Raw genomic sequence first — 12,765 nt, forward strand, 5'->3', positions numbered from 1 at the left:
TGCTTGTCACAAATTAATATCGGTCCCAAATTAATACTCCTAGATAAATTTTATGACCTGACTTGAACTCGAACCACAACCTCCAGATCCAAAGTTCAACTCGTTAACCACTGCACCACTGAGGTTGATAAGTTTACGAAGATTGGTAATTGTTTTTTGCTAAATCTTCTTAGAAATCGTACACTTTGCGATGAAAAATCCACCGATGGGTCCTCTTCATTGATGTTCTTCCTATTTCAGATTTCAGTGTCATTTCTCAAACAAAATCTAATCTCAATTCTTCCTATTCCTCTGTCTACAGATATTGCCATGGACTGGTCAGACCACGCCCTCTGGTGGCCAAACCGCAACTCCTGGCTAACCAGGACCCGCTCCACACTGGACCAGTATGGTGTGCAGGCGTTCCTCTGTCCGCAGATATTGCCATGGACTGGTCAGACCACGCCCTCTGGTGGCCAAACCGCAACTCCTGGCTGACCAGGACCCGCTCCACACTGGACCAGTATGGTGTGCAGGCGGACTCCCTCCTCCATTTCACGCCCATGCACAAAACGCTCCGTGTACAGCTGCCCGATCTGAGATATTTGGACTGCCGAGTCGACTTCTCTATCAAGACGTTCAATGCTGTGCTTCATCTGTGCAAAGAATTAGGTGAGAAAGAGTAGTCAGTAGTATCCGTGACCGAATTAGGTAGGAAACTCTCCAGCTTCCAGAATATCCCAGGAAAAACTTCATTTTATAAATAAATTAAACTGTTCTTTATTCGCACTACTTGTTCCTAATCAAGAACCTGTTTCGACTTCCTCCAGGCATCAGGCATCCGGAAGAGCTCTCTTTCGCCAAGCCGCTGGAGCCCCACCATCTGAAGCATAACCTGAAGGACCTCCTCGCCAAGAAGTCCTACCGAGACCACACCGGATCAATACCGGCTGACACCAATACGTTCATAGCCAACGGGTCTCCGGCTGGGTCTACGGGCAGTCTGGACAAATCCTACCCTCCGTTCATCTGTGCTCCGATCACACCCATGAAACATTCCGCGTCCACACCCATTAGCTCGCCTCTCAACAATGTAAGTCGATCACACCTGTTAGGTTGCCCTACAATGAGTTGAGTTTAGCGATCACACCCATAAGCTCGACCTACAATAAAGTAAATTTAGGGTTTGAGTAGGCTCTTGGCTCCCTCAAAGCTTAGAAGAAAGGTACTGCCATAACAGTCACCTGATGTGTAGCCGAAAGCTGAATAGTTGAATACCTATTTTCAAAAATGATTCTAATCAGAAAAGCTAGTAATTCTGTATAACCTGTTAAACCAAAAGGAAGCTAAGCAAATACTTCTCTACCTACCTACTGCCATTACAGTCACCTAATGTATATCCAACAGGTGAATACCTACCTATTTTCGAATGATTCTAAATGAAAAGTCAATATTCTATTAAAAGGTCATGCAAAGAATATTCAGCTGGGACTTTTTCGGCAATTTGTATAGGCACTTGAATATTTGTATAGGCACTTCAATAGGTTACCTTTTGGTAGAGAGGTAAATAAACACTAGCTTAGTGGGCATCAAAATTATTTTTTCAATTCAATTCGTTTATTTTTATTAATAAAATAACAGATATGTATAGGTATATACACAAATGTGTCGATCAATACTGACTTCTAAGAAACTCCAAGAATTCCATTTGATTTGTCTTTCAGAATAACGGAACCTGGCATAAGAAGAGCTACTCGGAAATGAACGGCAGTTACTCCCCCGTCTCCTGGAATGGTAATGTGAGCACCCTGGAGATGTTGAATGGCAGTCTGGACTCATCCCTAGCCTGTTCTCCCTCTTCCCCTTGTAAGGAAGCCAGAGCCAAGCTGGTTAAACCCAAGTCCCTTGTGGAGAAAGCGAGACTCAATGTGGCGTAAGTGTTGGTTAAATATTTAGAATAGAATATACCTTGTTTATCCTGCCCGAATAGAACTGAAAAGTCCCTTTACCTCAGCAGTCTAAACAAGGTCTCGTATATTTGAGTTGTTTGTTTGAGAGAAACAACGGGTTAGTTGGGAAATGGAAGCGAAGGTACTGGGAGCTTGGGTAGCTCGCGAAGTTTATTATTCAGAAGCTACGACAATGAAAAAGGAAGCTCCTTTTTGTGGTTAACCTAACCCTATAATAACACTGGTCACTGCTCTTTTGTGATAGCTCCTTTTGTAGCAATTTTCAATTGACGTGACTTCTCAACAAGTACGGAATTCACAATTTATTTTTCTAACAGGAAATGCAAACTGCAGTGTTTTTATCATGCTAGGGTACTCATACGAATATGACGAATATGTATTGCATGTGACGTAGAAACTACGGATCCAAAGAAATAATTAATTTTCTAAATTCGCCTAGACGTTATATGCCGGTGACGGTTTGGGCATAATGCATTCAGTCGAAACTATGTCATGGCCAATCGTATTTCATGACAACCATTTCTTCGTTTTATAAAATTTCGATTCAGAACTTGAATATTCTTGGGTACATTTCATTTTTTTAATAATTTTCTCCCATACGCTGAAGTAGTGTTTTATATCGCAATGTTGACGCACTTGGCACGAGTCCGTCAGATTTCTTGGACGAATTCACAATTTATTTTTCCAACAGGAAATGCAAACTGCAGTGTTTTTATCATGCTAGGGTACTCATACGTCCATACGAATATTACGAATGTGTATTGCATGTGACGTAGAAACTACGGATCCAAAGAAATAATTAATTTTCTAAATTCGCCTAGACGTTATGCCGGTGACGGTTTAGGCATAATGCATTCAGTCGAAACTATGTCATGGCCAATCGTATTTCATGACAGCCATTTCTTCGTTTTATAAAATTTCGATTCAGAACTTGAATATTCTTGGGTATATTTCATTTTTTAATAATTTCCTCCCATACGCTGAAGTAGTGTTTTATATCGCAATGTTGGCGCACTTGGCACGAGTCCGTCAGATTTCTTGGAAGAAGTTATGCACGGCAATTCAGCCAAGATGTTTTCATAGAACACCTCAATCCTATGCAGTCCCTATGAGTAAATTTGACAAGGACCATCTCCCCTATGGTAAATTGGAGAAAACCCTTCAGGTGATTCGTAAGCGACTCAATCGTCCCCTTACCCTGTCGGAGAAAATCCTCTACTCTCACATTGATGACCCTGAGAAACAAGACATAGAACGCGGAGTATCCTACTTGAGACTTCGGCCAGACCGTGTTGCTATGCAAGATGCCACAGCTCAGATGGCAATGCTCCAGTTCATTTCATCAGGATTACCCCGAGTGGCAGTACCTTCCACTAACGACTCAATCGTCCCCTTACCCTGTCGGAGAAAATCCTCTACTCTCACATTGATGACCCTGAGAAACAAGACATAGAGCGCGGAGTATCCTACTTGAGACTTCGGCCAGATCGTGTTGCTATGCAAGATGCCACAGCTCAGATGGCAATGCTCCAGTTCATTTCATCAGGATTACCCCGAGTGGCAGTACCTTCCACTAAGTCAAACACGGTTGCTTTGAAATCCTAGAAAAATTCAGCCAGACATTAGGAACAACAGACCCAAAAAAACATTACTAAGGCAGTAAGGCTGAACTATACGAAGCCACCTTTTTTTACGGAGTAAACTCGTAGGTGCATTCCGTGTACCTATTACCTTTTTTAAGTGGAGTAAACTCTACTAAACTAGATAGTTGAGTTTGAAACTAGTATTCCCTTTTGAAAAACCCACCCCTAGCCAAAGTTGTGACTTTGTCTCAAATTCACCGATTCATAGCCATAAAACAACATCGATTCACGAAGGAACTATGCAGAAACCGGCCCCCACTCCGGCCATTAGTCCGGCCTCCCTGGATATCTGTGCTGAGGACTATGTGAGCTCTCGGTATATCAAGAAACTTAGGAGTAAGGTAAGACATAGGTCAAACACGGTTGCTTTGAAATCCTAGAAAAATTCAGCCAGACATTAGGAACAACAGACTCAAAAAAACATTACTAAGGCAGTAAGGCTGAACTATACGAAGCCACCTCTTTTTACGGAGTAAACTCGTAGGTGCATTCCGTGTACCTATTACCTTTTTTGAGCGGAGTAAACTCATACTTTTTTTTTTTACTAAACTAGATAGTTGAGTTTGAAACTAGTATTCCCTATTGAAAAACCCACCCCTAGCCAAAGTTGTGACTTTGTCTCAAATTCACCGATTCATAGCCATAAAACAACATCGATTCACGAAGGAACCCAAAAAAAACATTACTAAGGCAGTAAGGCTGAACTATACGAAGCCACCTTTTTTTACGGAGTAAACTCGTAGGTGCATTCCGTGTACCTATTGCCTTTTTTGAGCGGAGTAAACTCATACCTACTCTTTTTTTCTTTTACTAAACTAGATAGTTGTGTTTGAAACTAGTATTCCCTGTTGAAAAACCCACCCCTAGCCAAAGTTGTGACTTTGTCTCAAATTCACCGATTCATAGCCATAAAACATCGATTCACGAAGGAATAGTAGTAAAGTTGTGCGTGGTTCGCTTCTGAACAGGTTATCGTTGGGAAAATCAGTTAAAAGTCAATAAAACACCTTGAACTTCACTCGCCAGCCTAGTTAGCTTGGTTGGTAACGCGTCTACCTTGTAAGCGCTAGGCCGCGGGTTCTATTCCCATTTGGGGCGGATTTTATCCTGATGGGATAATGTTCGTTCTCGGAACGGCTGGCTTTCTCCTGCCCTGTCTTCCTCTCTTCGCTTTTGGTGCGATAAGACCTTAGCAGTTACAAATCCCTCTGTCAAACCTCTGAGAAAATTAATAAATAATAATAATATTCTTCTCTCCCTCCCTCTAGCTATCCCAACGAATTCTCGAAGCGCACGCCAACGTCAAAGACCTGGGTCTGACGGAAGCCAAGCTGAGTTACATCCGCGCCTGGCAATCCCTACCGGACTATGGTCTGACCCTATTTGTCATCAAACCTATGGGCCACAAGAAGGAAGAACTATTGGGAGTAACGCCTTCCCGACTGATGCGAATGGAACTCAGCTCCGGAGACCATGTGAGGACTTGGCGATACGACACGGTCAAGGTAAGACACGGGTTCGAAACCCAGAGCTGACGGAAATTTTTTGCCATCACATGTTCCACACATTCCTCAAAGGGAATATGTTGTACTTTACAATTAACGATTTAATTTATATGGGGGCAATTTTATAAAACTTGCCGCATTCAACTGGTACCCGGGTTTGAATTCCGCAGCTGACCGAAAATAATTCTTAATCGGGGTGCTGAAAGGAATGGTGTTCTGCTTTATTATATTCAAATCGATCATGTGAGGACTTGGCGATACGACACGGTCAAGGTAAGACACGGTCGGGGTGCTGAAAGGAATGGTGTTCTGCTTTATTATATTCAAATCGATTCCCAAAGCGGGCAAAAATTGCTCATCGGGGTTTTTTGTAGTCTTTTTACTAGGCACATAGGAATTTGACAATTAAGTAATGAGACTGATTTTATTGCCGCGCTTGTGGTAAACCTGAGAAATTGAAATTCCTTAACCTTTTCCGGCAAATGGTGGAGTTGGAAAATAATTTAATAGGATTTCCTTGTGAAGTAGGTATGTAAGTTCACACACCTTCTGTGTGGTAGATAATACACGAGTAATATACCTACGTATATGGTGCCAATTATCGTTTTATCTTTTCAGGCATGGAACGTCAACTGGGAGATCAAGCATATGATGCTGCAACTGACCGACGGCAATTTCATCTTCGAGTGCCAATCCGCGGATTGTAAGGTCGTCCACGAGTTTATCGGGGGCTACATCTTTCTCTCCATGCGATCTAAAGATGCCAATCAAACCCTGAACGAAGATCTGTTCCACAAGCTGACCGGGGGCTGGGTGTGATTGAGATAGTGCTTCGAGCGTGTACAGTGTACAGTCGACCCGCGTGTGTACAGTGTAAGATATGAACGGAACAGTTACTAGCCCTACCCTCGCGTTTTACGTACGAATGGGAATTATTTCTGGTGAAGTAATGGGGTACTAAAGGACACTGATTGTGGCCGGGTCGGTTAGAAAGTTTGTAAAGGGAGTTAGATTCGTAGAAGCTTAACCCATCCAGGCTGTTTATCCCCCATTACCCCTCGAAGTTGAGTAACGGGTAAATAGTGACGGAACAGTTACTAGCCCTACCCTCGCGTTTTACGTACGAATGGGAATTATTTCTGGTGAAGTAATGGGGTACTAAAACTACTAAAGGACACTGATTGTGGCCGGGTCGGTTAGAAAGTTTATAAAGGGAGTTAGATTCGTAGAAACTTAACCCATCCAGGCTGTTTATCCCCCATTACCCCTCGAAGTTGAGTAACGGGTAAATAGTGAAATTAATCAAACTTGCGAGGTTAGTTAGTGAAATTAATCAAACTTGCGAGTTTAGGAATGCCCCAGAAAGCACCTGATTTTTGTAGGAATGCCCCAGAAAGCACCTGATTTTTGATTTGATATAGCTCCCATTGAGTCGGAATACAATCTTCTGCCTTAACAATCTGAAGGTCAGCTTGTGGCATAGGCCGCTACGCCGCTATAAAACGTTGAGAATCCGTTGAATTCTCGAACTTTTTTCATTATTATACCCTGCACAAAGGTTGAGTGCGAAAGGCATCCACTCGGAAAATTTTGTAGCCCAAACCAAATGTCAGCCCAAAAGCGATCACCTTAGGGCTGACGAAAAACGCCGACCCCGTCTGTACACGGGAAAAGGCAAAGAAAAAGAAGAAGAAGAATTTGTTTTCTTCTTTATCTTCGCCTTCCCATGTAATTACGAGTGGATGCCCTTCACACTCAACCTTTGCTATTTCTTTAGCAAGGTGAAATTCAGGCTGATATGCTCCCCGTTTATAGTCCCACAGCCAGACTAAGCTGGTCTACTCCCTGTTTAACGTCCTCCAGCCAGACAACTTAGTCTATTTCAAGCTAATATACTATGAACTTACTTGAGATCTAGGTAGGCCTTAGCACGAGCATAGTACGCCTCATAAGAATCTGGTTTCAACTTGAGGACTTTGGTAGCGAGCTCCACAGCCTCTTGAGGTTCCTGGAAATCAAATGCGAGGGTTTTAAATTTTTAGTATAAAAAGTTTTCGTCTGATTAGTTGAACTTTTGGACACCTACATAATATATATATGATCACAAAATGCGGTCAGACACTAAAGCCAGTTTCTGTTTTATTATACTATGAACTTACTTGAGATCTAGGTAGGCCTTGGCACGAGCATAGTACGCCTCATAAGAATCTGGTTTCAACTTGAGGACTTTGGTAGCGAGCTCCACAGCCTCTTGAGGTTCCTGGAAATCAAATGCGAGGGTTTTAAATTTTTAGTATAAAAAGTTTTCGTCTGATTAGTTGAACTTTTGGACACCTACATAATATATATATGATCACAAAATGCGGTCAGACACTAAAGCCAGTCCCTGTTTTAGGAAGGAGTCCTTGGTTTCCTTGATTGAAATTAAGGACTCATTTTTCAAGGGGGTACAGTGTTTTACAGTAACGATGACGTTAAGATCTCTGAAGTATAACTGCAAAAGTTTTGGTGATGGGAGTTCTATTCATATAAGACCTTGTTTAGACTGCGGGAGTAAAGGGACTTTTCAGTCTCATTCTGGCAGGATAAACTAAGTGATCGGAGTATCTGCTGGACATGGCAGAGGTGCGGCCTGACGCTCAGGACAGTCTGACAGGCGAAACCGCTCTCACCATCGCCTCTCTGCATGGGGGACACGCCACATGCCTGGCCCTGCTCAATAGGGGAGCCAATGTCTCCGTCGTCAATAGCAAGGTAAGAGGAGATGATTTTGAGGCTCTGGGGGAAGACTGAATGCTCAAACAAACAAACAATCAAACAAACAAACAAAGAGATAAACAAACAAACAAACAAACAAACAAAGGCCAGCTTCAAACAAATGTGATTCTGTAGTTCTGTTCCAAATACATAAGACCTTGTTTAGACTGCGGGAGTAAAGGGTCTTTTCAGTCTCATTTCAGCAGTATAAACAGGTTATATTCTATTCTATACGGCAAATGTAATAGAAAGTCGTGTAATGTTTACACCAGATTTTTTTTTAATGAAATTCTGGGATGAATAGAAGCCATATTACAGGTAATTTATTCTGAACTGAGGGAAAACAAGGAATACTCTATGCTGCGAAGCCGAATCGAGGTTAAAAATAAGAGGGGTAAACCTTTTAACTACTCAAAGTTCAAGTTTTAGCCTTTTTCCAAATGGTTTATTTCAACTAGCTCCCCATGTCCTCACTAATCTGATTACATCCCGATTGTGACCCGTTTGCACACCGCGTGACCGCTCACGACGTTGCTTAACTTTAGTGATCTGCTGGAATTAATAGCTTTAACATTATAAAGCCACTTTCTAACCTCTCTCCTCTTGTGCTTCCCCTACAGAATCTGTCACCGCTCATCTTGGCGGTGAAGGAAGGCCACTGGGCCACAGCAGAGAAGCTTCTACAACACCATGCTCCCCTGGATCAGACAGACGGATCGCACAAAATGATGTGAACCTGAGCCAGGGCAAGTTCATTATCAAACTGGAAGTGCCCGCGGCTGACGGGATGAGCGAAATGTTCTTGCGGTGTGAAAATGTAAGTTACAGACTATACCTTTATGTTTATGTAGTTTATGTACCAACGACTACCCTATTTAATAGGAAAAGGCTAGGAAGAAGAAGCGACCCTAAGGTTCCATCTGTCAGCAGTCCATTCGCCAAATAATTGAGAAAATAAACCCTCTTATGTAATAATTACAAATTATTTGTGTCCAATACTGAGAAAATGAAACACACACCATATGGAAATTTTTATAAAAACATACGTCTTCAAAGTTTATTGATATTTTTTTTCTAAGTATATAAAAAAAAGAGAAATTCTCATAATAATATACAATAAAATGAAATAAATAAAAATTATTTAGATAAATAATTAAAATATATTGCTAGAACAAACACGGGGGATTTCTATATTGAAAGTTAAAATTAAACATAAACAAAATGTCAGTTAAAAATGCTAATTAGTGGATTTTCCTTTCGCTTCTTGTGTTCGAGGCTAGATTCAGAGAGGACTAGAGATGCGACTTTTGACTCATCTTTGGGATTGAATCCCAACTGAGCTACTCAGTAAAAGGAACTACTCTTTTTTTCAACTCGCTTAACGAAGTTATTAGAATTGACACGTTTTATTAAAACTATTTAATTTTCTGTGAATAATGAGTTTTTGCCTCAAGGTAGTAATTTTGTAATTAATATGCGTGATGTAATTTTGATCAAATTGTGACTTTTATGAGAGGACATTTGAACTAGGAGATTGGATAAACTAGGAGATTGGAATTGCGCTAGTATTTCCATTAGAAAATACTCGAAATAAAGAGTACCTATATAAAACGAAATTCCCCTTATTCGGCTAGAATTTGGTTATTGAACGATCTTCTATTGTGGACATATTATGTCTTATTTGGTCTCCTAACGAGTAAATCCAAAATATTTCGTCCCCATTCAAGTCACTCTTTGATTCTTTAATTATACCATTAGGAAATATTCTTTTTTCTTTTTTAATTCTATTATTTTAATTTGTCCAAGACAAAAGTTCTTTGTAAATTAAAAAATTGTAATTAAGAGTTTACCTATTCTCGGGGATATCTTTATCCTGAACCGACCGAATTCGTATTCGGAACGGCTGGCTTTCTCCTATCCTGTCTTTCTTCTCTCGGCAATTTGGGTAAAGTTTTCGACCTCTCCTAGGCGGAAAGATTATGGATGGATATTTTCTTTTCGCAATTTTCATGGTGGTAGTAGTGGTGGAAAATGGAAATGGGAAATGGAACATCACCTAGCATTGTACCATTTCCCATCATTATCACCGGATGTTATATTTCGTAGCAACGAGACAACTGCTACATTAGACGCATGTGGTCTGTGTCGTAGCATGCCCATCCCGTATCCCTGCCCGGGGATATCTTTATCCTGAACCGACCGAATTCGTATTCGGAACGGCTGGTTTTCTCCTATCCTGTCTTTCTTCTCTCGGCAATTCGGGTAAAGTTTTCAACCTCTCCTAGGCGGAAAGATTATGGGTGGATATTTTCTTTTCGCAATTTTCATGGTGGTAGTGGTGGCGGAAAATGGAAATGGGAAATGGAACATCACCTAGCATTGTACCATTTACCTATTCTCGTTCATTGTTGTAAAAGAAAAATAATTTAGGTATAGAAATTAAAATATGTATTGTATTTAAAAATTACCATACAAATAATTACTGATGTAGTGAGGTAGTCCATTTTGTATAGTACCTACCAATATGAAATTCAAACTGAATCCACCTATAGTGGGTAGCACGCCATTTCGCCAAAATGGTTTGCGCAAACTATCTGGTGCAGTTTTTCTGATTCATTTCTTTTCACGGCTATTTTTCGATTTTTTCGTTCAAAAAGGAACCTCTCTCTAAAATTGTACATATTTCCTCTTTAGATATATTACTCTATTTAATCAAAGTTCTCCCTAAAAATAATTATTTCATTTCATAGATTTTATTTAATATACCTACCTATTCTTAAAACAATTTATGGTTAATTTCGAAATGTGCCTTAACATTAAACAAAACTTGTTATTTCAGTGTAAATTATAATAATAAAGATGCATTATTTTTGTCTAACTTTTAAAAATCAAAAGTTTGTGTGACAGTATTTATTATTTCGTTTTTACTAGGTGATCCCCTCAAGGCTTTTTTTACCTATACAGGGTGTTCCAGATATAGAAAATCCGAACACTCTGTATAAAGAAAACAGCCTGCTTGCCTTTTTGTTTTTAAAGTCTTACAGGACCCTAAGGTTCCATCTGTCAGCAGTCCATTCGCCAAATAATTGAAAAAATAAACCCTCTTATGTAATAATTACAAATTATTTGTGTCCAATACTGAGAAAATGAAACACACACCATAGGGAAATTTTTATAAAAACATACGTCTTCAAAGTTTATTGATATTATTTTTTTCTAAGTATAAAAAAAATGTGCAGTTTTTCTGATTCATTTCTTTTCACGGCTATTTTTCGATTTTTTCGTTCAAAAACGGAACCTCTCTCTAAAATTGTACATATTTCCTCTTTAGATATATTACTCTATTTAATCAAAGTTCTCCCTAAAAATAATTATTTCATTGGAGAATACGGCTACTGTTCTACTTACATGACTTCTGGTTTGCCCGCAGCCATACTCCACGTGGTGGGTCCCAGTTTGGCGCCCTTCCTCAGGAAACACTGCACTACGGGGACGTTCCTACAGGATATGGCCCGGTCTAGAGGTCTTAACCCGTTGATATCCACGTGCTCAATCATGGCACCTCGGTCTAACAGGAGCTGAGGAGAGCAAAAACGTCATGACATAAGACAGGAAAACAAAGTGAGTAAAAATATAATAAAAAGCTCTATGCTCTATGACGTTGAAAGCTTAAAGATCCAGTTGTACCTCGTTTATATTTTTATTGTACCTCGGTACCGCTTTCGCATTACTTCAAGGCACTTTCTTTTACATCCATGCCTATCCAAGAACGGAAAAATCTGGTTAGAAAATTTCCGCCCTGCCCGGGATTCGAACCCAGTACCTCCGAATGAGAGTCAGTGCTCTTGACCACTCGGCCACAGAGGTGGACACAGAGAAAACGCAGACTTACTTGGACTAGTTGTGGGTTTCCTTGGAAGGCAGCCAAGTCTAGGGGGGTTCGACCTGTCTTGTCTGCCGTGTTGATTAGCGCACCTCTATCCAGTAGATAGGTGACTGCTTGGATTCTGCCCCGCATACATGCCCAGGATAATGCGGTCAGACCTTCACCGTCCTCACGTAGGATATCCGCTCCTGTAAAGGTAAGAAGAAAAGTTGAGTTGAAAATGCCGAAAAATCTTGAAACTCTATTTCGTGTTAATACTAGCTCGTATAGACCGGGCAGTTCGAAGTCTTAACATTCGAGCATCTCCCGGCACGCTTGATATAAGGGCAGAAGACCAATAAATAGGACACGCAGTCAGACCTTCACCGTCCTCACGTAGGATATCCGCTCCTGTGAAGGTAAGAAGAAAAGTTGAGTTGAAAATGTCGAAAAATCTTGAAACTCTATTTCGTGTTAATACTCGTATAGACCGGGCAGTTCGAAGTCTTAACATTCGAGCATCTCCCGGCACGCTTGATATAAGGGCAGAAGACCAATAAATAGGACAAAGCGACAAAAGAGACATATTTTTAAAAGTTTGCGAGAACTGTAAAGCTGTGACTACACATAGTCGACCGACCATCGATCGATATCGACACTGCTCCGACGATGTTTGGACACATCTTAATAACGGAGGTCTTATCGATCGAACTGAAAGCGATTAGAGGAGAACAGGAGAGAAGAAAGAGAGCCGTTTCGAGAAGGAACCTTTAAGCAACTATTCATTCCACTATACCTTTATCGAGAAGTAATTCCAGAAGGCCCACATGTCCCTCCTGAGCAGCAATCATGAGGGGAGTTTTGTGCGATCCGTCTGTCTGATCCAGGGGAGCATGGTGTTGTAGAAGCTTCTCTGCTGTGGCCCAATGGCCTTCCTTCACCGCCAACATGAGCGGTGACAGATTCTGTAGGGGAAGCACAAGAGGAAAAAGGTTAGAAGGTGGCTTAATGACGTTGACGCTACTAATTCGCGCAGATCACTAAAG

General features: G+C 40.9%; 3 protein-coding genes across 3 annotated transcripts in view; 2 read left to right on the forward strand and 1 right to left on the reverse strand.

The window, feature by feature from the left end:
* LOC103505036 (unc-112-related protein) overlaps window positions 1-12,765 on the forward strand; it is a 149,791-nt gene that overhangs the window by 128,786 nt on the left and 8,240 nt on the right. Inside the window, exons 2-10 of the mRNA XM_026820435.1 lie at window positions 302-399; window positions 516-651; window positions 810-1,072; window positions 1,704-1,914; window positions 3,053-3,312; window positions 3,357-3,526; window positions 3,801-3,933; window positions 4,861-5,097; window positions 5,716-6,412. Of these exons, the coding sequence (XP_026676236.1) occupies window positions 302-399; window positions 516-651; window positions 810-1,072; window positions 1,704-1,914; window positions 3,053-3,312; window positions 3,357-3,526; window positions 3,801-3,933; window positions 4,861-5,097; window positions 5,716-5,916 (1,709 nt within the window). The 3' untranslated portion in view covers window positions 5,917-6,412. The remainder of the gene's footprint in view (window positions 1-301; window positions 400-515; window positions 652-809; window positions 1,073-1,703; window positions 1,915-3,052; window positions 3,313-3,356; window positions 3,527-3,800; window positions 3,934-4,860; window positions 5,098-5,715; window positions 6,413-12,765) is intronic.
* LOC103505037 (potassium channel KOR2-like) lies at window positions 7,697-8,588 on the forward strand. Its single transcript, XM_008469343.2, has 2 exons — window positions 7,697-7,851; window positions 8,475-8,588. Exons 1-2 carry the CDS (start codon window positions 7,714-7,716, stop codon window positions 8,586-8,588), a joined length of 252 nt encoding a protein of 83 aa, XP_008467565.1. The 5' UTR covers window positions 7,697-7,713.
* The window catches only part of LOC103505038 (protein TANC1), a 48,624-nt gene continuing 47,117 nt past the window's right edge, over window positions 11,259-12,765 (reverse strand). Inside the window, exons 14-16 of the mRNA XM_026820436.1 lie at window positions 12,516-12,684; window positions 11,747-11,928; window positions 11,259-11,432 (exon numbers count right to left, since the gene is read on the reverse strand). Of these exons, the coding sequence (XP_026676237.1) occupies window positions 11,259-11,432; window positions 11,747-11,928; window positions 12,516-12,684 (525 nt within the window). The remainder of the gene's footprint in view (window positions 11,433-11,746; window positions 11,929-12,515; window positions 12,685-12,765) is intronic.

Source organism: Diaphorina citri, unplaced genomic scaffold (genome assembly GCF_000475195.1).
Source record: "Diaphorina citri unplaced genomic scaffold, Diaci psyllid genome assembly version 1.1 scaffold146, whole genome shotgun sequence".
Classification (NCBI taxonomy): domain Eukaryota; kingdom Metazoa; phylum Arthropoda; class Insecta; order Hemiptera; family Psyllidae; genus Diaphorina; species Diaphorina citri.

What these genes read in the sequence shown, in the direction of transcription:
- LOC103505037 (XM_008469343.2), top strand. Translation starts at nt 7,714, where the DNA reads ATGGCAGAGGTGCGGCCTGACGCTCAGGACAGTCTGACAGGCGAAACC. An exon ending in TCTCCGTCGTCAATAGCAAG is followed by an intron (nt 7,852 to 8,474) that starts GTAAGAGGAGAT and finishes CTTCCCCTACAG; the next exon opens with AATCTGTCACCGCTCATCTT.